The following is a 22,475-nucleotide window of genomic DNA, read 5'->3' as shown; positions in this document are numbered from 1 at the left end:
GTAACAGTTTTATTTCTCTTAAATTGATCCTCTTGCAAAACTGTTGTTCATGACCGTGCTCGTTCCTCACACTGTTTCTCTCTTGTTTCCTAGTGCATTATAAACCTTGAGTTTTAGAACCCCTGCCTCTCAGCTGGAACCATGGTTCCCTAGAGCAGGGTTGGTGGTTTGTGTAGGAGAGCCCATTTAAAAACTGCTGGAGCTGGGCGGGGCCCTCAGATCTGATGGACTCTGATAGGAACACATTTTTGTCTGCCATTCCAAATACAGTAAGTTGTTAATTTCCTGACGTTTTCTCCTGTACAAAAGGGCTTACTTTTTTATAGGCATCTAGTTAAACCTTCAATTGAATTTAGAGATGATACACTTATTCTTGTTTCACTTCTAATAGCCAGATGTGAATTATTATGGACCCAAGATTTTATATAGTATTATCATATTGTTATAGTATTATAAACTTTCTAACTGCTTAGTTATGAATAGGTTATGCATGGATACAACTGATCTGTTGTAAAAACTGCCCCTTTCCCAGCCTTTGCAAACAGGGTATCCTGACCTCTAGCAAGCTGTCTCTTGCTGTTCTCATAAACCATTTTTGTTGCTATCCTTATTCAATGCCACCCACTTTCCAATTTTTTTTAATATTCTTTAGTTTGCAAATTTAGCAAAGTTCTCTGAAGTTGACAAGGGTAGTAGGTGTTAGAAAGATAGTCAAAAACAAAATTGATACAAAAGCAGTATCTCTGACTTGATTTCTTTAACACTGATTTCTTTTGGGATCACCAGCTGCACGGAAGCCAGGAGCCTTGGCACAGAGTGAATGTGGTTTCTTGACAGTGCATGGTCTGGGCAGCAGTGTAGTGTGCTGGTAAGAGCCAGCTCTGCCACTTGCATTTTTAAGTTTGCAAACTTAAAAAGGTTTGGCACCTTTTTAACCACTCTAAGACTCAATCTCCTCATCGATCAAGAGGACTAATGAAAGAACCTTCTCCGTAGGACTGTGAGTTCTAAAGCAGTTAACGGTCTCCTGGTACGTAGTTAGTGCCATGGAAGTATTAGTTGTTATTTATTGAGGGAAGATATGCTTTCACTAACACATTTTAAAAAATATTTTTCCCACTTATTACTGAGTTAAAATTGACAGCAGCACTGTATAAGTTTGAGGTGTACAGCATAATTGTTTGACTTCCGTGTATCATGAAATGATTGCCAGTTGACATCCGTCATCTCATACAGACACCAAAAGAAAGAATAACACATTTTTTCCCTTGTGACGAGAACTGTTAGGATTTATCACCTTTCAACAGCTTTCATCTGTGTCGTACAGCAGTGCTGACCGTAGTCACCACATTGTATGTTTCGTCCCTAGTACTTACTTATCTTTGGAAGCTTGTACTTTTTGACCACTTTCATCCAGTTCTGCCAACTTTTATCCCCTGCCTCTAATAACCACAAATCTGGTTTTTCTTTGACCTTGGGGTTTTTGTTTTGTTTTAAGACTCCACGTAAAAGTGAGATATACGGTATTTGTCTTTCTCTGTTTGACTTGTTTCACTTAGCATAATGCCCTCAAGGTCCATCCATGTTGTTGCAGATGGAAGAATTTCCTACTTTTTATGGCTGAATAATACTCAGTTGTCTGTATATTCACCACATTTTATCCATTATCCATCAGTGGGCACTTAGGTTGTTTCCATGTTGTGACTATTGTAAATAATACTGCTGTGAACATGGGGTGCAGATATCTCTTTGACATAGTGTTTTTGTTTCCTTCAGCTGGATTCCCAGAATTGAAATTGCTGGATCTTGCTGATACTTGTTAATGGAAAACATTCCACATGGAAAAATTTATATTTGACTTGCTTTGTTCTTTTAAATTTTCTCTGTAGGCTTTTGTGGAGGCCCAGAACAAGATCACTGTGCCATTTCTTGAGCAGTGCCCTATCAGGGGTTTATACAAAGAGAGAATGACTGAACTGTATGACTACCCCAAGTACAGTTGCCACTTCAAGAAAGGAAAAAGGTACGTGAAGTCGCTTTTACTTCATTTCCCTTTTACTTTTCTAATCTTACTTTCTTAAATTTTACCATACAAATTCCAAATAACTTAGCAGTTTATAAACTTAGTTCATCATAAAAATCAGTTCATTTCTGTGCTTGACTATGAGGATAATATTTTTTTATCTGTCGTCCAAATTCTTAAGAGAAGGACTAAGAAATTTAATGGAGATGTGTCCTAGGATGAAATCTAGATTGTAGAAAATCATTCTTATGGCTGGGAATCGATGAGATTGTGTGATTTGTAGACTGTAGTGAAGACTTGTTTGCCTCTAAAATTAATTTTCTTTGGCTTATGCTGCTTGGAAAGATTTTATTATATGCAACTCACCTCTCTGGCCCCTCTCCCCCTAACAGCCACTTCAGGCAATTCAGGTAACAAACTATAGGTACAGGGAGATGGTGGGACCTTCCACGCTCATCCCCCGTCCCTGGCATGGCTTGTTTGCAGTTGGACCTTTGTGTGTTGTTTTTCTTTTTCTTTTTGTTTGTGTGTGCTTGTTTTTACGTCACAAGTAGAAAACTCCACAGCTAAATAAAGACCATCTCTGTCCCCCAGGTATTTCTATTTTTACAATTCAGGTTTACAGAACCAGCGAGTATTATATGTACAGGATTCCTTAGAGGGCGAAGCCAGAGTGTTCCTCGACCCCAACATGCTCTCCGATGATGGCACGGTGGCGCTCCGAGGTGAGGGCTACACAGCAGGGCCACGGGGTCCCTGGGTTCTCACGTGCAGCTCTGGTGGTGGTCCCGTTGCCCCGCCTCTAAAATACGAGGCAGGGCGTGGGCCGTATTGTAGAGCAGATGCACATGCAGCATCAGGAGAGCTGATTCCTGCACAATGTATCTCCAGCATGTGAGTAGTCACGTGTTCTTTTGATGGTGTGAAGCAGAACTTGAGAATAGTGCGCCCTGGACCTCAGCTAGCTTCTAGGGCTCCTGGGACCTGGAAGCATCATCATCAGTTCCCGTAGCGTCCTTGAGACCCACCTGTGTTTGGGAAAAAGTTAACCCTCTTCTGTAAGAAATTTAAGTTGTACAAAGAATGTTTTAAGTGTAAATATGAAGCAGGAAAGAATATTTATGAGATCTGTACTTCCTTGGTGGGGAAAGAATGAGAATTAGAATTAAAAGTATAAAATTAGAATTAAATTAAAAGTATTAAAAGAATTAGAATTAAAAGTGTAAAACACAGTCTTACAGAAATTAGGCAGCTTGGTACCCTGGCCCCATAGGATGCAAGCTGAAGAAAAACTAAGTAGATAAGTTTTGTTCTGTGCAAAAGTAGGTATGCAGTTGCCGTATGTCCCCTAAATACTTACTCTCAAGATAGCCTCTTCCACAGGCTACAAAGATTACCCCTGGTTGGTGCTGTCAGCACTACTTCTAGGGTAGGGAAGTTGTCTGTACTCTGGTTCTATAGTTTAATAGTTACAGACTCTGAGAACCATCTCTGGTTAGCATCTTAGATATTCTTTAGTGAAGTTGGCTCAGCATTTTCTCTGTACCATCTTCTGTTTTGTTCTGGAGATTCAGCCCTACAAAATTGAGCAATTGGAACACTGAAGTCCTATAAATGATTAGGTGGGAATTAAAGAGCTGTGTTCCAACAGATCTGTGCAAAGTTCCTTTTATAAAGGCATTCACTCATTTAGTGGTTCCCTCCTCCTCTCCCCTAGTGGACTGTATATAGACGATGATCCTTAATCCAATCCTTTGATATTGAGATATTGGCAATAAGATGCCAGCTGGCTTCTTATGAGTTTTCTTCCAAGAATTTGATCTTACAGTTGTGAATGAATTTAATTCTGTACAGTAATATACCCTGTATAGAAAATTCATTTCATTTCAGCCAAAGTCCATTGCAACTCATCCAGGAGGACTTCATTATCACAGGGTCTCACCTCTCACTCTAATAATTCAATCCAATAACTCTTCTATGTAATGCTTGTCATGTACAGGCCCTGATGGATGACAAAGTAAATTAGACATGGGACTTGGTCCCAGTCTTTGAGTTTTCTGTAAATGATATTTGAGGGAAGTTACAATATTAGGTAGATGTGCAGATTTCTTTTGATAGTGTATGACTTTTTAAACATATATTTCAAATCAAAATGTTTTATTTAAATTTTTTAATTAAAAAATTATATATCGTTTATGTAGAGTAAAAAGTGAACATTTTAAAAAAATTTTTTTAGGGAGGAGATCATTAGGTCTATTTATTTACTTTTTCTTAATGAAGGTCCTGGGGATTAAGCCAGGACTTAGTGCATGCTAAGCATGCACTCTACCACTACACCCTCCCCCTAAAAAGTGAACATTTTCTCATCACTTTTTTTTTTTCTCATCACTTTCTTGACTCATTTCTGCATTTATATATGTGTGAGCCTGGATACTTTCTAGGAATTACAAGTGATTAAAAAGTAGGTTTTATGAAATTTTAAACATACTTCTACTCATACAAATTCCATGTAAAATAGTAGGCAACCCCTGAAAACAGCTGGGTTTCTTAGGGTAATTTTCGACCGCCACTGAAGTTTAGCAGACATCAAAAGAGGAAATCTCTGGTGTGAGTGTCTAGTACCAAATACTACACATTCTTTATTATCATAAAAGCCAATATAAACACATAAATATTTGTCAAGAAACATTCCACAGTGGTAGAACATTCTGTTTGTGATGGTCCCGAAGAATCAGTGCGATTTTTCCATCAGTGATGTTGCTTTTCTTTCTTTCTCACAGTCACTTTTGGAATATGCATTGTGTGAGCCTTCAGTGCAGACCCTCAGGCGTCATTTACCTGGGCTTGTGGTGTCCGATGGTGTGGAAGTTAGTCCTTGAGTGCCAGCAGTGCTCAGAGAATGAGATTGTAAAGAGCAATTTCACATAGTTTGGAATCTGTTCTAAAAATTACGTAATGGCTTCAGTTTAGCTCTGTTACAGTCATTACTCTGAAAGCAGTTTCCTTACTCTCTCATCCTCTCCTTCCCTGTAGAGTATAAATAAAATATGCTGGAAGTCCCAGATGAGCTCTGCTTTTAAATGAACTGCTTTTTGAGTTAAAGAAATTTTAACAATGGAAGCCTCTTAGTGGCCATCTAATCCAGTACTTCATTTTACAGATGAACAAACTAAGACCTGAAGAGATTAGGAAACCTGTCCAAGGTCATAGGGTGAATTCCTGGGAGACCTGGGTGAGCTCCCAGAGCTGCTCACTACCAGGTGCTTGTTCCTCCTGTTGCCGCATTCTGTCCCCGTATGTGACGGAGAGCTTTGTCAGACGGCACAGGGGGCAGTGTGTGAGGCTGGGAGTTGTGTCCCTTTGTTCACATATGACAGTTTCTCATGTGTCCCTTAGGCTATGCATTCAGTGAAGATGGTGAATATTTTGCCTATGGTCTCAGTGCCAGCGGCTCAGACTGGGTGACGATCAAGTTCATGAAAGTCGATGGTGCCAAAGAGCTTCCAGATGTGCTGGAAAGAGTCAAGTTCAGCTGTATGGCCTGGACCCATGACGGGAAGGGAATGTTCTACAACGCATACCCACAACAGGATGGAAAAAGCGATGGTAAGTTAAGACTTCAGATGAAGCACCTTTTTCATGAAATGAAGTGTAACATAACATGACTTAAAGAAGGATGCTAAACCCTACGTAGAGGTTGCTTGGGCTAGAGCTATGTTTCCTCAGAGCACATTGTAGCAGTTAGCAGGTCCCTGCACGGTTGTGTGGCTTAGAGTAATGGCTGCTGATTTTTGCCTGTGAGCCTACGGGTTGGTCAGGCAGTTCTTTGGGCTTAGCTGAATTCTGTCATGTATCTGTGGTCTGCTGCCGGTCAGTTGGCTGATCTTGGCTTGAGTCTTGCATGTGTCTGGGACCTCGGTTCTGCTCCCATGTGGTCTCTCAGCCTCTAGCGGGCCAGCCTGGGCTTGTCCACACGGCAGCTCAGCAGGATTCCAAATGGGAGAGCTGAAGGCACAGCCTCTTTGATGCCTAGACTTGCTGTGGGCACATCACCTCACTGCATTCTTTTGGCCAAAGCAAGTCATAGGACCACCTGCTATTCAGTGAGTGGGGAGGCAGATACAGGCAACTGAAAAACTGGAAACGTTACTGCGATCCATCCTTCACTGGCGTGTTCTGTCTCCCAAGGGGATCATGGAGATGATGGATTTTTTTTTTTTAACAAAACCAACTTATTTAATGATGTTGAGTGATGACATGATAAAATTTTCCTGACTGCAGTAGTTGCATCTCTTCCTCTGCTCAGAAGTTACAGGTTATGTGTTGGTCGCATTTATTTTGACACTTTTGTCCTTGTTAACTTCCAGGTCACGCCTTTATTCTCTTCAGTTGCACAGAGGTCCTATTGTGTTAAGTGGCCCCTCTTTCTTGCCCCCTTTGCCTCTCACCCTCCCGGGCTGGAAGGGCCCTGTTGCCCGTACCTTGCTGGTACAAGTTGTCAACATCATCTTCTTTATGCTCCTCCACATTTGCACGTGGCACACAGTATTTTCGTGTTATCTCGGTTGGTGTTTACAGGTGGGTTTTACCATCCCTTTGCTAGGGATTTGGAGCTAGGGGTCTCAGCTGCTTGTTGCAGGCCCTGGAGCTGGTAGGCAGCGCAGCTACTCCAGTGCGGTCTCCTGCACGTGCTGTCCCCTTGTCACGAATTGCTGTATCTGTATCGTCTTTGGACACACTTTGTTTTCTGTTTCTCCCCAGTTGAATTGGGAATAAGGCTATTTCATCTATTTTGGCTACATTTAGTTCTTGCTGCCTTTTGATTAGATTACTGCAATACATTTTTCTTGGTTCACCAGCGAACTGAGAGTAAGCTTTTTATTCAAGGATATGGTTAAAGAAAGACCTCTGAGCTCTGTACACTGAATTGGCGCCTGTGTGAGGAGTGCTGCTGAGTTAGACAATGTTGGCTGTTTCCAAGTTCCAGGACACCAAAGTAGTGTGTAACTGGCCACTCCTGGTTAGAGAACAGTGTTAGTAAACTTGCGGAAAACATGAAAATTATTTAGCTTTCACTTTCATTGGCAGAAGTAATAATGGTTAGAGATTGTGGTTGATTTAAGAAAGCCACCATCGTCTCCCTGCTGTCATTTTGCTGTCCCCTTGTCCAGAAGACCTCAGCGGCCTCTCAGGGTGCGTGATGGAGGACTTAGGAGTGAGGCTAAGCAGTTCTGATCCTGTGCATCTTTCCAGAGTTCTTGGAAAACCTATGGAAAATCATCAAGTACCATATGCTTTTTTTTTTTTAATGTTATGGTATTACCTTCCTTTTTTACTTCATTGTCCTGAAAGCTTGGTACATTTTCATAACAGCATCCAAAATTAGCAGGTATGTATGATTACTTCCAGGGTGATACCCAGCTGATACTTCACTTTCTTTTTCTTAATAGACTTAATTTTTTAGAGCAGTTTTAGGTTCAGAGCTGAAGGTGCCGAGATTTTCTGTATGCCCTCTGCCTCTCACACACGCATGGCCTCCCCCTTATCAACACCCCCAGCAGAGGGGACAGTTGATGAGCCTACAGTGACACATCATAATCAGCCAGAAGCCATAGTTTCATAGGTGTGTGGTGGTATCTCACTGTTTTAATTTGCACTCCCTTGATGGTATATTTTGGGGACCATCTTTTCATGTGCTTATTTGCTATCTTTGTATCTTCTTTGGGGTGGTGTCTGTTAAGGTCTTTGGCCCATTTTTTAATTGGATTCTTTGTTTTATTGTTGAGTTTTAAAAGCTCTTTGTATATTTTGATTAACAGTGGTTAATCAGATGTGTCTTTTGCAGATATTTTTTGCATTCTATGCCTTGTCTTTTCATTCTCTTGACAATGTCTTTCATGGAGCAGAAGGTTTTAATTTTAATGAAGTCCTGCTCATCCTTTCTTTCTTTCATGGATCATGCCTTCCATGTTGTATCTAAAAAGTCATCACCAAACCCAGAGTCATCTAGATTTTCTCCTGTGTCATCTTCTAGGAGTTTTATAATTGCATTTACATTTTTAGGTCTGTGATCCATTTTGAGTTGATTTTTGTGACGTGTATGAGGTCTGTGTCTAGATTCATTTTTTTTTTGCATGTCCAGTTGTTCCAGTGCCATTTGTTGAACACATTATCTTTTCTCCATATTATTACCTTTGTTCCTTTATCAAAAATTAGTTGATTTGAATTTATATGGGTCTGTTTCTGGGCCCTTTACCCTGTTCCCTTATCTATTTGTTTATTCTTTTGCCAGTTCCACACTGCCTTGATTACTTACAGTAAACTTTGGAATCGGGTGGTATCAGTTCTCCAGCTTGTTCTCTTTCTTCAATATTGCATTGGCTCTTCTGGGGTTTTTGCCTCTCCATATAAATTTTGGCATAAGTTTGTTTATATCCACAAATAACTTGCTGGAATTTTGATTGGAATTGCATTGAATTTATAGATCAAGTTGAGAAGAACTGACATCTTAACAGTATTGAGTATTTCTGTCGATGAACATGGAACATCTCTCCATTTATTCTTTGATTTATTTCATCGGTTTTGTAGTTTCTCTCCTGTAGATCTTGTATGTATTTTTATTAGATTTACACCTAGGTATTCCATTTTGGGGGCTGCTAATGTAAATGGCATTGTGTTTTTAATTTCAGATTCCTCTTGTTCATTGCTGTTATGTAGGAAAATGATCAATTTTTGTATATCAACCTTGCATCCTGCAACTAGATACTTAACTTTGTAGAGTTTCTAGCATTGTACAGTGTGGGAGGAGTGGATTTTCTTAAAATTGCCAACTACATTTCAGTGTACATTTTTAACTCCTTCAGGCACAGAGACATCCACCAATCTCCACCAAAAGCTGTGCTACCATGTCTTGGGGACTGATCAGTCAGAAGATATTCTGTGTGCTGAGTTTCCTGATGAGCCCAAGTGGATGGGTGGAGCTGAGGTATTGTACCACCCTCAAATTTTACCCACAAAGACCATCTCTCATGGATTGTGTTTATCAATATTCTCATTAGATGATGATTTTTATGGATGGTAGAAGTCCTTTGAGTGAATATTCTTTTGTTAAAAATGTTAATATTCAAATACTCTTAATAAGTTGGTAATTCCTTTAACTGCAACATAAGAGTCTTGATATAAAAAGTAATACATGCTTATGGTAAAAAAATGTAAAAGTACAAAATAACAGAAAGTAAAATATGAACATTTTGAAACTTAGAATCCCAATTCTCAGAGGTGAGGAGAGTTGCTTTCCAAAAATTTTCTTGTGCACGAGTGAGAATGTGGGGGGAGAGCTGGTGTTTTCTCTTTTAGTCCCCTGTGCTCTTCATGCCTGTTCAATTGTTTTTACATCATCTTTTACATATTTCCCCTTTTGTAGGTGGTTCATACATTCCTTCGGGGTCTTGATAACAACCAGCCTCCTTGAAGTGATGCATCACTGTCTCAGATCTTATTCATGCATCTTGAGAGTTAACTGTGAAAAAACCTAGAGATGCTTAGAGTAAGAATTGGACTCTTGTTAGCTCATTTCTGGGTACTAAGAAGTATTTTCTTTTTAAGGAAGAAAAGCATTCTGAATATTTGCCTATCATCCCAAGTTTTAGTGGAAATGAGGAATCCACTAGAAACTTTTTAGCTCATTGAGCCACTTAACCTCTTCTCTGGGAGGCAGTTAGCACTTTGGTAAGGAAGGGCTCTTTTTTTTTTCAGTTGAAGTATAGTTGATTTACAGTGTTGTGTTTCTGGTGTACAGCATAGTGACTCAGTCGCATACATATACATACTCTTTTCATAATAGGTTATTATAAGGAAATGAATATAGTTCCCTGTGCTATACAGTAGGACCTTATTTATTTTATATATAGTAATGTATAAGTTTGTTTTCTGTGTCTCTGAGTCTGTTTCTGTTTTGTAAATAAGTTCATTTTTTTTAGATTCCACATGTAAGTGACATATGACATTTGTCTTTATCTGACTTACTTCACTTAGTATGATCATCTCTGGATCCATCCATGTTGTTGCAAATGGCATTATTTCATTCCTTTCTATGGCTGAAGAATATTCTATTGTGTGTGTATGTGTGTGTATATATATATACACACACGCATATATACCATGTCTTCTTTATCCAGTCATCTGTCAGTGGACGTTTAGGTTGTTTCTGTGTCCTGGCTATTGTAAATAGTGCTGCTGTGAACATTGGGGTGCAGATGTCTTTTCAAACTGGAGTAGAAAGTGGCATTTTAGAGTTGAACTTCTGCTCATGGGTCTGATTCACTGGGGACTAGAAGAGGAATCCGTGGTATTTTAGTCCATGTGCGTTGATAACTTCTTCCAAATTGTCCTTTCATTTATTAATTTTGTTTCCCTAAAACCATGGTTGGGAAATGACTGCCCTCAGCCGAAATCTGGCCTGCTGCCAGCTTTTGTAAACAAAGTTTTATTGGAACACAGCCACACCCATTTGTTTACTTCTTGTCTGTGGCTGCTTCCAAGCTACAGCAGCAGAATTGACTAGTTGCCACAGGAGGCCATGTGGCTCAGAAAGCTGAAGATACTTTCTGGCCCTCAGTAGAAAGTTTGCCAGACTTTAATGCAGTGTGTTAGAAGTGAATTTACAGGAGTTCTACATTATTACCTGAGATTGTTCCCTTTTTTCTTGTTTTTTCTTCCCCACCTAACTCCCCACCCTACAAGCTTTTTTTTGTGTAAGTACTGTTGTTATTTTTCTCGCATATTTGTTTTTGATGGCTTTTCTGATTCTTTTTGTAGTTTGTTTCTACTAAGTGTTCTTCTCAGTCCAGCTTCTCTTCACACATAAGGCTTCTGCGTTCTCCTGGTAATAGGTGTTTGTTTATAGAATAATATACAATTTTACCTCCGTCTGAGTAAAATAGTTAGGAGGGTAAATAGGCTACCAAAAAAAATTTGTGATGTTAGGTCATGTGTTTTTTTTCACCTTTCGAAGGGAGAGATGTTAATGGGGAAAGCATTGCAGCAGACCTGTTTTAGTCAAGGTAAAATTATTTAGTGGATACAGTGAAATACAGCTGAAAATAAGTGCCAGAATATTGATATTTTTTAACACATTGATCTAAAAGAAAAGAAGCTTAGCTGTGGAATAACGTGCAGCTAGTTGCTCAGATCTCTGTTAGCATTTGGTTGAAGCAGCTTGTTTTATTTTCTTTGCTTTTTAAAATAATGGTAAGACACACATAACCTAAAATTTGTTTATCCGTTTTAATCATTCTAGGTGTAGAGTTCAGTGGCATTAAGTTCATTCGCATTATTGTGCAACCATTACCACTGTCCATCTCTAGAACTATTTTAACCTTGTGAAACCGTTGCTCTGTACCCGACAAGCGATCGCTCGCCACCCCCTCCTCCCCAGTCCCTGGTAACCGTCGTTGCACTTTGTCTCTGTGTTTGACTGCTCTGAGTACCTCACGTAAATGTCAATATGTAGTATTTGTCCTTTTGTGACTGTTTGACTTAGCATAACATCTTCAGGGTTTTTCCATGTTGCGGCATGTGTCAGAATGTCCTTCCTTTTAAAAACAATAATATAGCATTGGGTACATACACTACATTTTGTTTATCCATTCATCCGTCAGTGGACACTTGGGTATTTTTACATCATTATTGTGAATAATGCTGCAATTAGCATCCAGTTTTTAAAAATACAATGGAGACATGTCATGTGTGCATGTAGCATATGTATGTTCAGTTCTGCTAGCTCGGCAGCTGACAAGAAAAGCAGATTTGAATAGTTTGGGTGATCCTTCTACCGTTCATTAAATAGACGTTCACTCAGTAGACGTTCACTCTGCCTAATTTGACTGACACAACTTTTACCATAACCTTGAGAAGGCGGCGGTCATTCCACCGTATGGACAAAGTAAAACACCTGCTAAGGCGACTAACTTGCAGGTCCGTGGCTGGAACTGCCTTTGGGTTCGTTAGACCACACAGCCTGCATCTTCTTAAGAGGTCAGAAGGTGAGAGGTCACATGGAAACAGAAGAAATGAGCACTTAAAAAATGACAGTAAAAGAAAAGGTGCATCTGTACTGCCCAGAAGCAATGACTGAAGTTGTTGGGGGAAAAAAACAACTAAAGGGGCATGTACAGTGAGTCCTAAAGAACTTGATACTGGATCAGGGCCCTAGTGAGCAGACTATGCAGAGGAAGTCTAAGAACAACAGGGGGCTTAGCAAACACACACTGGGTGTAGATTTCACCAAGCTGTATTCCGGCTGCTTGCCTGGGGGTGGGGGGGGTTCTTGTTGGAGAGATGTCACCCCTCTAGTTACCAGGATTAGTTGGGCATGTCCTGCTGACTAGCTGAGTGTCCCTTTCCTTCCTTCCTTACCTCTGTAAGTGTGACCCTCCTGGACTGAGAGGGCCTTTTGCTAATTAGAAGAGCATTCTTGGTCACCTAAACACAAGTGCTAGAGTTCTGCAGGCGTGAAGCTTTTAGAAGCCTCAGGTCCACCCTGAATTGATGATTCAGTTCTAGGTCACTAAAATCTAGTTCATGCAAGAAGTCTGGATGTAGGAGTTTCTTGTACCTGTCAAAGAAGCATGACAAAGCCTAGGGGAGTCCAAGAAGCTGAGGCACTGTCTGCTGGCTGGGCCGGAGCACCTAGGACTGGCGCACAGCACAGCGCTCAGGGCATTTGCTGGGAGGGAAGCAGATGGTGCCTCACAGCCTTTACTTAGAGACCTTAGAAAAAAGCAGCAGCTCCCGTCAACACCACCGACCAAATGCACGTGCTGCAGTCCTTGCTTTCATTTTTCAAGTCGTTGCTTTTAGGAGTATCGTTTTGAACTCAGTATTTCGTGAATACGATTAACAGTTTCTCTGAAAGGGGTGGGGTGCAGCACTGTAGTGATGGGTGTACTGGGCAGAAATTGGGAGATCTTTATTCTATTCACCGTAAGTTACTAAAAGATACTGAATATAGTTCCCTGTTCTGTACAGTATCACCTTGTTGTTTATTGGATTTTGTGAGAATCCTCCTGTATTTTGAAGTGAGGGACACTCTGCCAGAGTTCAGTAGGTGTTCTGTGCAATTCAGTGGGTGTATTTGTGGGAGAAGGCAAGCTGTGAGTCTTTCTACTCTGCCATCTTGGCACCTCTGTGGGAGATCTTTATTTTAGTCCTCTCTGTGTGGCCTTGGGCAAGTCAGTTCTCCCCAAGTCTGTTTCCTAAGTTTCCTCCAGGGCCTTTTCAGTCTGGTTGGAGGATTTATCACGGCATCTCATAGACCCTGAACTGAAGCAGGCTTCCTGGGTGAGAACACAGCTGCTGGATGTGAGAGCCGTGGGGCGTGGAGTGTCGGGCCTTGTGGGTGTGGTTGGAGGTGCACGTGGGCGGGTGTCTGGCTGAGTGCGTGGACCTGTGTGAGCTTCTCCCCGCCATCCTCCTCCCCTCTGGCTGCTGCAGTCCAGGCCCACTGAGGACTTCCCTTTATACCCTAGATGCCCATCACTCATCTCCTCCTTCACAGATACCTCCTCTGCCTTCCTGCATGGCTTTGACCTGCCGTTAAGCCACTGTCAAACAGCAGCTTTAGTTTTCCCACTGTTGCCCAGGACAGCACCTCTCCCCAGGACAGATCTTCCACCCGGCAGAACCCAGGGCTTTCTGGACACTTTAGGGTATTATAACCATTACTGAAGGTCCGTTGTAGCCCCAAAACAGAATATCAGAGTTCCCATTCATGTGCTTCTTCCCTCTCCACAGCTCAAGTTTGGTGAGCACTTGGAGGGCTGTTTGTTCCCTCCTCTTGGTTATTTTTTTTTTTCCCCATAAGACTTGGACATGAGTAGTCATAGTGGCTTTGCTCATGATAGCCCAAAACTGGGCATAGCTCAAGTATCCATTAGCAAGTGCATGAATGAACAAATTGTGGTACATCCCTATGATGAAATACTACTCGGCAATGGAAAAGAAATGAACCACTGATACACCCAACAACAGGGATGAGTCTCAGAATAATTATGTCCTGTGAAAGAAACTAGAAAAGAAAGAGCATGCAGCATTGGATTCCACTTACATAAAACACTTCTTAGAAAATGTGAGCAAGTCTGTCACGGCATAGAGCAGATCAGTGTTTGCTTGGGGTTTGGGAGACGGGGAGCAGGAAGGAGGGAATGTGAAGGGCAGGAGGAAGCTGGGGGGTGATCAGACTGGAACATTGGACGAGGGAGCTCATTCTGAGCAATGACAAGATCGCCTGTTTCCTCCCCCTGATTATTCATTGTGCCTTAGTTTCTCCCGCAGCCATGCAGAGAGGAGGAGTTGGAGAAGGAGAACAGGATTTTTGCTCATAAAGAGCTGTTTGTCTCTGTCTCCTGGCAGCTTACAGTTGTGATGTGTGTCTAGGCACTGGCTCTTTTTTAGAGGGGAGAAAATTAAGTTTATTTATTTATTTATTTTTAATGGAGGTACTGGGGATCAAACCCAGGACCTCGTGCATGCTAGGCATGTGCTCTACCACTGAGCTATACCCTCCCCTCGAGGCACCAGCTCTTTGTGGCATCCTTTGTAGTGAGATCCCCTCGACTCTGGGAACCTCTGTACTTTGTCGTTCCCTCATGTGGACAGTAAACCCTCTGGCTGATTTTTTGCATCGTCTCCCTTTCCTCCCAAAGCTTCTGCTCCCAGCAGGATTCCCTTGAGATTCGTTCCTCTCTGCTGCCTGCCTTTTCTATCCTTTCTCAGCAGGGACCTTTCAGGGTTACTGGAGGCCAGCTGCCTTCCCGGTGCCTCTTGTGCCAGGGGAGCCACATCCACGGGAGGCTCTGTCCTGGAAGTGCAGGCAGAGTGCAACACTGCCCTCCTCACCTGCCAGCCCTCTGTCTGCTCAGCACCTCCCAGCTGCTGGGATCACTGGACCGGCAGCTGCCTTGTGCCCTGGGGAGGTAACATGAAGCACATTGCTGGCATTTGGCTTGGAGGGACAGTGATGTCAGCTTTATGTAAGATAGACGGTGAGGTTTCAGTTAGAGGGCAGGATGGTGGGAGGATAGAAATCACCATGTTTTAAAAGGTTCTTTTGGACCAAAGAAGAAAAAGTCTATTGTAAAGTGAGCATTTGAAAAAAAAAAAAAAAAAAACCCCGAAAAACAAAAACCCAAAGAGATCAAGCATTTTGGGGTACTTTTTCCAGCAGAGGGTGCTCTTGAACAGATTCTGAAAATATGTCAAGTCCCTTTTAGAAAGGATTAAGGAGAAAATGCCAGCCTCTTTATGATTATCTAGCTGAATCCTACATTGAGAACCTAATTTTATTGTACTAATTCTTGGGGCTGGGGGGAGGGGAGGTTGTTGGTTTTGTTTTGTTTTTAACAAAAGTAATTCTGATCTTAATGTCTATGACATACCTTCATAAGCCATCTCCATATGTTTACTGTGATCCCTAGTAATTAAAATATGTGTGTGCAACTGACCCTTGAACAATGCAGGTGTCAGAGGTGCTTATAACTTATCAGCCCTTCGTATATGTGGTTCCTCTGTATCCACTATTTCTCATCCGCAGGTTTAACCAACCCTGGACCATGTAGTGCTCTTTACTATTGAAAAAATCCCTGAATAAGTACACCCACGTTGTTCAAGGGTCAGCTGTATTTGTGTACACATTTATATGTTTTACACACATGTGAACGGGCTCATTGTGCGCATTCAGTGAATGTTAATTTCCGTCCTCCCCCTTCCCTGCGGAGGTTCACGCTGGCGAAGACCCTCTAGGCCTGGTGTGGACGCAGCCCCACCCTACAGAGCGTGTATAGCCAGTGAAGTCCGATGTTCTGCAGGAAACTCTGACTCACCTGCCCCTTGCTTGTTGGGTAGTTTCTGCTTAGGGCAGTAATCATCCAGCAGCCCTCTTCCTGGTCAGCACAGTTCATGCTTTCACTCCCCAGACACCTAGAGGCCCTTGCCTTGGGTCCAGCACTGTGCCAGGACTGGGCGGTACTCAGGAGCAGAGATGCACAGGTGCCGGCCCTGACGGAAGATGTTTTGCTTGTGGTAGACTATTCTGTGTAAACCTTTTTAAGTAATACAGAGCCCCTTGAGGGCTCATGATGGAATTCCCACCATGTTCAGCTTGTGTGTCATTTTAAAGATGCCGTTGTCCTCTTGATGTTAACTTCAGTAGTTGAACCTGAGGGGTCCTGACCTTTCACTGTCTCCTGGACACTGATTCCCTCTGTTCCTCACAGGAGTCCCAGGGTGGACTCCTCTAACTGGACTGTGCGTGTCCGAGCTCGTCACCGGCGTCCTCCCTTTCACCAGCACTGCGTAAAGGGATACGAGTCGTGTTGATGGGCACACAGGAACGTCTCAGAGCCTGGCGGGAGGTCAGGAAGCCAAACTGAACACCTGGATGTGAGCAAGTCTGGAAGGTCGTGGTGCTCTGTATTCATAGAACAGCTCCTGACGGAGAGAGGTGGTTTTTATAGTAGGAAGGTTGGATTTCTTGGTCAGTCCCTTTTCTCACCTGCCCCCTCTTATTGCTCAGTGGGGGAGAAAAGAAAACAAACGGTAGATTCTTAAATAATGAAGCTTATCAGCCAGAGAAACAAACAGGAACATGAAAAACAAGAGTGGCTAAATCATGTCAAGACCTCCATTACTCATTTTACTTTGAGTGGGTTTTCTTTTCCAAGAATTGTCTGTTAGTCTTTCTGGCATGCTGAGCGACATGCAGATTATTTGGGTTGATGTCTTTTCTTCCCCCGTCGCTGTGGTAGCACACCGTATTGAGAAAGCTGGGTACTTCGCTTTAAGGACTGCCTATTGAAAGTGTTTCTGTCAATGCAGGTCACATTGCTTACCGCTGCCCCTGTACTGCTGCTCTGACACTATTTCCTATTTCTATTACAGTTCCGTAATGCGTCTCATAAATGAAAAGCCATCACTGTAGGTGATTAGTTTGACATTTAAAAGTTTTCCTAAATTACACTTTGGAAACATACTTAATATTAAAGAGATGTTATAATTCACAGCTGTTATGAAAGGAATCCAAAAGGGTCCATGAAATAAAATTGATAAAGTTTCCTGCTCTGAGAGGAACATGATTAACTCTCAAAACTATTAAAATCCGTTTTCACTCCTTTTGTTAATTTCCCAGACAATTTTAAGTCTTACTGCTTTCTAGTGTACTTTTTAAATACACACAATTCTTTTATTATAATATATAAAAGAAAACACTTTACTTGATTTGAAACAGTGCATGTAGATTCAAATTATGAAAAACTTTCTCCACCCTCTTCTTCTTGTATCCTAAGTGGAAAAAATTATACATATTAAAGAAATTTCATGTCTGTGAAGATATGGTTATTAGCCAGACCATTTAACCATGGAGTCTAGTAACTCTAGCATAAAAGAGCTTATGAGTTTTTCTTTGAAAAGGATAGTATATTTGATGAAAGTCCCCATATTCTATGTATATATAAATATTTGTTATGTGGCCCATTGTTTTGAAAGACAACTTTGTAGATAGTTCAGTGATTGAGAGTTTAAAACATTAGTAAATGATCTTCTGTTAATTTTCCCCTAAACATGAGATGCATGAAGAAAAGCTAGCTTATGCAGGTTGTCTGGAAGGCCAGCTGATCTTACTATGTAGTATTGAGACTAAAAATAGTCAGGTTCATCTACTTTAAAAATTTTATGACATCGGTGATAATAAATAATGTAAGTTTATTGCTTAAAATAAAATACAAAAATCCCGTTCTGTAGAGAAACTGCTGTTACCAACATACTAGTTCTATTTCACACTTATTTCTGTAGATACATTTTTTTGTTTTTAAAGTCTCACATGAGCTGGTGGTGGAGCTAATGGCCTCTTGTGAACACAGAGCCACGTGACCCAGACTGATCCGAATGGATCACGGTCACACCTACATGAGGCATTAACTGAACACATGTCATGAAAACATCTGGGACTGGAGTCCCCAGAGGAATGCCCTAGTTGCTGCTTATCTCTGACCTTTGTGGCTTTATGGCTGCTGGGTTTATAGGGATTATATTCCTGTATGTGCTGAATCATGTGTTTGTTGGAGCAGCACACACGAATCTAATATAATACAGTATAAAATGCATATGCCATCCACGAGTTTGATGTGTGTCACAGGTTTCCTTGGTAAATACTGCTGTCTCAGTGAAGCTTAATACCACAATATGCACAATCAGAGTTTCTCATTGAATTAATGCAGCTTCTTTAATGACAGTATAAAGTCTGATAACCCCATACCTTATGCCCTGCCTTCTGATAAATGTAAATGCACATGGCAGCCGTTACTGGGTGCCCTCTTCAAAGACAGGAGCCAACACTTAAAACGGTTTCCTTCCTTAGCATAAAATATACCAAGATGAGGAACCACAAAGGCAAGGGGGGAACAGTTCTTTCTCCACTCCTCTGACCTCCCTGGGGAGCAGTTTTCTTCTGTCCAGTTTTCTCATTGCCTGGATAGGAGGGAGCTTAGGAGTTCACAGCCTAGCTGATTCATAGCCCTGAGCCACGTTCTTAAGTGAGCACCTTATTGGCAATCAGGTTGAAGTCTGGTTAACATCTGTTGACTCCTGTTTCGTTTCCGTTGGTGCAGAGCTCCAGGGAGCAGTGTGCTGTTGGCTGGGCCTCCATGAGGCTGAGTGGAGAAGAGCAGCTGTGGGCTGTGCTGGTCTGTGTGCTGTACGTTTACAGGGTGGTTGATGCACTGCACACTGTCACAGGTCAGGCTCCCTGGGAAGCAGCCTCTGGACATTCAGTGGGAGGGCTTTCAGAACCTCCACTTGTGCTGGACAGTGAAGGTCGAAGAGGGAGAAGTTGAGTGAAGTCATTGCAGAGGCCTCAGCCAGCCTTCCAGAGAGCTGTTGAGCTGGGTTAGCCCTTTGGCATTTTCCTAACTGGGGATGAGGGATCTGGGCCTTAATGCCTCTGCACTGATCAGTCATCACATGTGGGATGAACCCAGAGGAACGTGTGACTTTAGGAGGGGTGGCTCTCTTCAGCTGGTGGACACAGCCCCGAGGTTCTGTGAGCTGCCTGTCCCCGTGCCAGAAGCTGGGAGGATGAGTGCTTCCGCAGACCACAGCATCCACTACTCATGTGGATGTCTGTGGGTGAGGCGTGTACTTGAGAATGAATGCGTATATAGTGCAAGTGTGTGTTAGACATAGGTAGCTCTCTGAATCCGATACCTATGCCAGCATAGCAGTTTTAAGAATGGTACAATTCAAGCAACCATATTTAGAGGAATTCTGCGTCTCTTTTAAGAATCAGTTAGGGGCCACCCCTTCCCCAAAGCTTCCTCCGATCTCACTGTTCTTCTCAGTTCCACTCCCTGTTAGATGGTTTTCTCTAGCACTCTTCGTCAGTGCTCTATACTTCTCAGTACTAATGTTTACAACATTACTTAATCTGTGTGTGTGCGTGCATGTGTGCGTGCGTGCGTGCATCTGGCTCTCCCACCTGAACATGAGCTCGAAGGCCCTGTTCTGTTGATCTGTGTGTTCAGCCACAGCAGACTTTGAGTAGATGATGGTTAAATAAACAGCCTTAACTCTGACTCTCCCAAATGTGGGCAGCTGTGTTTGGTGGCACATGTTACATTTTGTCTTTGGTAGAGGAGATGGAAGGTTGGCTGGGCACCTAGATTCTCTGTTAAAACCAGCCATACTGGGTGAGAGTCTTATCTCCAACCTTATCCACCCCAGAAGCAAGGGAGGGTGGCTTTTGGCTTTGTTTTTTATCTGTCAAGGTCATCTGGTTATGGATAATGAATAGCTAAGTACCAGCAGGTTTCCAGATGTTATTTAGCCTATCTGGAGAATACCACATTCTTTGTACATTTGAATTTTTTCTCTTTCCAGATGCTTTTATCAATATAGATGTTATTACTGTCTTTCTTAATTAAGATTTTCTAAAGGTATTTAATTAGTACTCTAAATGGAATTCAGCAAATGACTTCACAGAATTAGATTGTATCACTGTTTTTCTTTAAACAGTATGATATCAGCTGGAATAACCATGTTCTCTGGAAGCAGTTAATCTAATTCAGAAGCACCAAGTTTACAACAGAGTTGCAATAATACAGGTGACTTGTATCTGAAGGGAAATGCTATCTAGTAGAGTTTCAACTTTTATCCCTGTTGGTGTTTGGAATGCGATCCATGGGCTTAATATCAGCAAGTGTAAATATTTTATTTAAAGTAATTCCCAGAATTTTGTTTTTGTTAATTAATATTTACTTAAATAAAAGACAGATTTTCATGTAATAAAATAATTTTGACTTATGGAAAATCTGTTTCAAATAATATAGACATAAGTAGAAGGAAGCTGTGATTTTAAGAATCACATATTTCATAACTCGGACTAGAATTATTGCAACCCTGTTGCAAAAAGTCCCTGCTTTTGAATTAGATTAATTGCTTCCAGAGAACATGGTTATTCTAGCTGAGATCATATTGTTTAAAGAAAAACAGCATTTTGTGAACTGGAATTTATACTGTTCACAAAAGGCCTGATGAGGCCCTTGGCTCTTCTGCTTTTCCATTTTCCTTTCATCTGGATTTCAGGAAAGTCACTTTATGCTGTTGAGATTCAAGTGTCCTCAACAGTATTTTCATCTTTCCCTCCAAGTGATTTCCAAAATTCATTTTAAAAACTGTCTTCAAATAGTCTGAATGTGTGACCATGGTTGAATATGCATTGTTACTGATTAAATTTTAGTGGAAGAAGATATGTTTCCAGTCTATGTATTTTGGGGCAACATTGACTTAAAAATGATTTTGAATATTGAGACCATGAGCATTTGAAAATTCAAAGTTGATTCTGGTTTAGCAAATTTGTTAAGTGGTTGTGGAATATCTCTGGGCTGTGATGAAGAGAGCTATAGTGAAAAACACTGACTCAATTGGCATTCCAATAGCAGTCCCCTTGGGACTTCCTGCCTGAGATTACATATAAACCACTACATCCGCTTATCCAACCAGAAATACTGAGGAAAACTCATTAGATGTGCTTGAGACAGCTGTCATCGACCGTTTGGTGCGGTCCTTGCAGTGAGTTTTACTGCCCTATCATTCTGTTGGCTGAATCACTGCAGCTGAATTAGCCATCATTTATGATTGATGTAGCATGACTGTAAGCACGAAACTGTAAAGATTCTGTCTTTATTTAAAGGACAGGAGAACAAAAATATGCAGTATTATTAATGAGGCTGCTTTCCATCACATTTGATAAAGTTACAATTGTGAGGTTGCTAATGATATTCTTGATGTAAGACAGTTTAAAAATCAAGTGGAACTCAATTTCTAGAAAATAGTTTATTAGCTACATATATGAGAAGCTTAAGGAAAATGTACAAAAGCCTAGAAATAGAGTAATTCCCAAAGCAGTCAGTGAAGGAGAAACGTTTATAATAAAGAATTTATATTCATACAGTGTAAAGAGGAAAGGAGGAGGGGAAAGTAAGGTGACTAGAATGTTTAAAATTAAGGCTTCCACGCCTTAATTTTACTGGTAAAAGCAAAATACAAATTCTTAGATAGAAGTTTTAAACTCAGTCAAGACAGATGTTCGTTTTCAAGAGAAGGACCTAAAACATAACAACAATTAATTTGGAAATACACTGAGGATGAGAATGGAGAAAAGAATTAGTGGAAATTATAAATGTATATACAGTTTCTCCAATACCTTTTGACGATCTTTGTGAAGACTGTAAGGAACCTTGAAAAAGATGAAGAGAGCGCACCTGAATTATTCAGTATTACATGTAGTTTGTGATGCAGACTCATCCAGCAGAACTTGATTCATTTTGGGGGAAGGAGACTACTTCAGAACTCAGAAAAATGTCACCAAGAAAGAACAGCCAAGTTAAACAGGACTTTCCTAGAATCTTTTATTAAACTGTAACTTACTTGGAATCCCACTTGTTTCACGAGTACAAGTTGCCTCTGTGCTTCAAAGTCGTTTTTCCTGAGAAAGAGATTTAACTTATAACATCCAGTGTGCTGCCAAGTGCTTAAAAACGTGGCATATTTTAGACACACATAGCCTTTGTGATTAATTTATAAATACAGAGAACCTGATTGACAAAGAGCTGGTTTACCAAAACAAACCTGCAGTAAGAAAGTGGATGGACATTTCTGAGAGCTGGAATCTAATGCTTCCACATCTAAAAACTTGATGCTGCTAGTAAGTAAAACCCTAAAATATCCTACTATGTAATAAGGCAAAAGGAAATACATCATTGTTACTTTTTTTGTTAATCATAAACGTTAGCGTTTTAATTAGTCCTATATTACATTCTTAATTCGTGCATCGATGTATTTTAAGCATACACAATAATACACCCTAAAAATGTAATTATCTAAGAAAGAATTTAAAATGAGT

The 22,475-nt window shown here is 41.1% G+C and overlaps 1 protein-coding gene across 1 annotated transcript in view; it reads left to right on the top strand.

Annotated features, from left to right (window-relative positions):
• PREP (prolyl endopeptidase) overlaps positions 1-22,475 on the top strand; it is a 114,948-nt gene that overhangs the window by 18,065 nt on the left and 74,408 nt on the right. Inside the window, exons 3-6 of the mRNA XM_072965692.1 lie at positions 1,890-2,023; positions 2,618-2,748; positions 5,420-5,629; positions 8,887-9,008. Of these exons, the coding sequence (XP_072821793.1) occupies positions 1,890-2,023; positions 2,618-2,748; positions 5,420-5,629; positions 8,887-9,008 (597 nt within the window). The remainder of the gene's footprint in view (positions 1-1,889; positions 2,024-2,617; positions 2,749-5,419; positions 5,630-8,886; positions 9,009-22,475) is intronic.

This window comes from Vicugna pacos, chromosome 8 (assembly GCF_048564905.1).
Source record: "Vicugna pacos chromosome 8, VicPac4, whole genome shotgun sequence".
NCBI lineage: Eukaryota > Metazoa > Chordata > Mammalia > Artiodactyla > Camelidae > Vicugna > Vicugna pacos.
The sequence above is the reverse complement of the archived record's forward strand: the minus strand, read 5'-3'. Positions and strand labels throughout refer to the sequence as shown.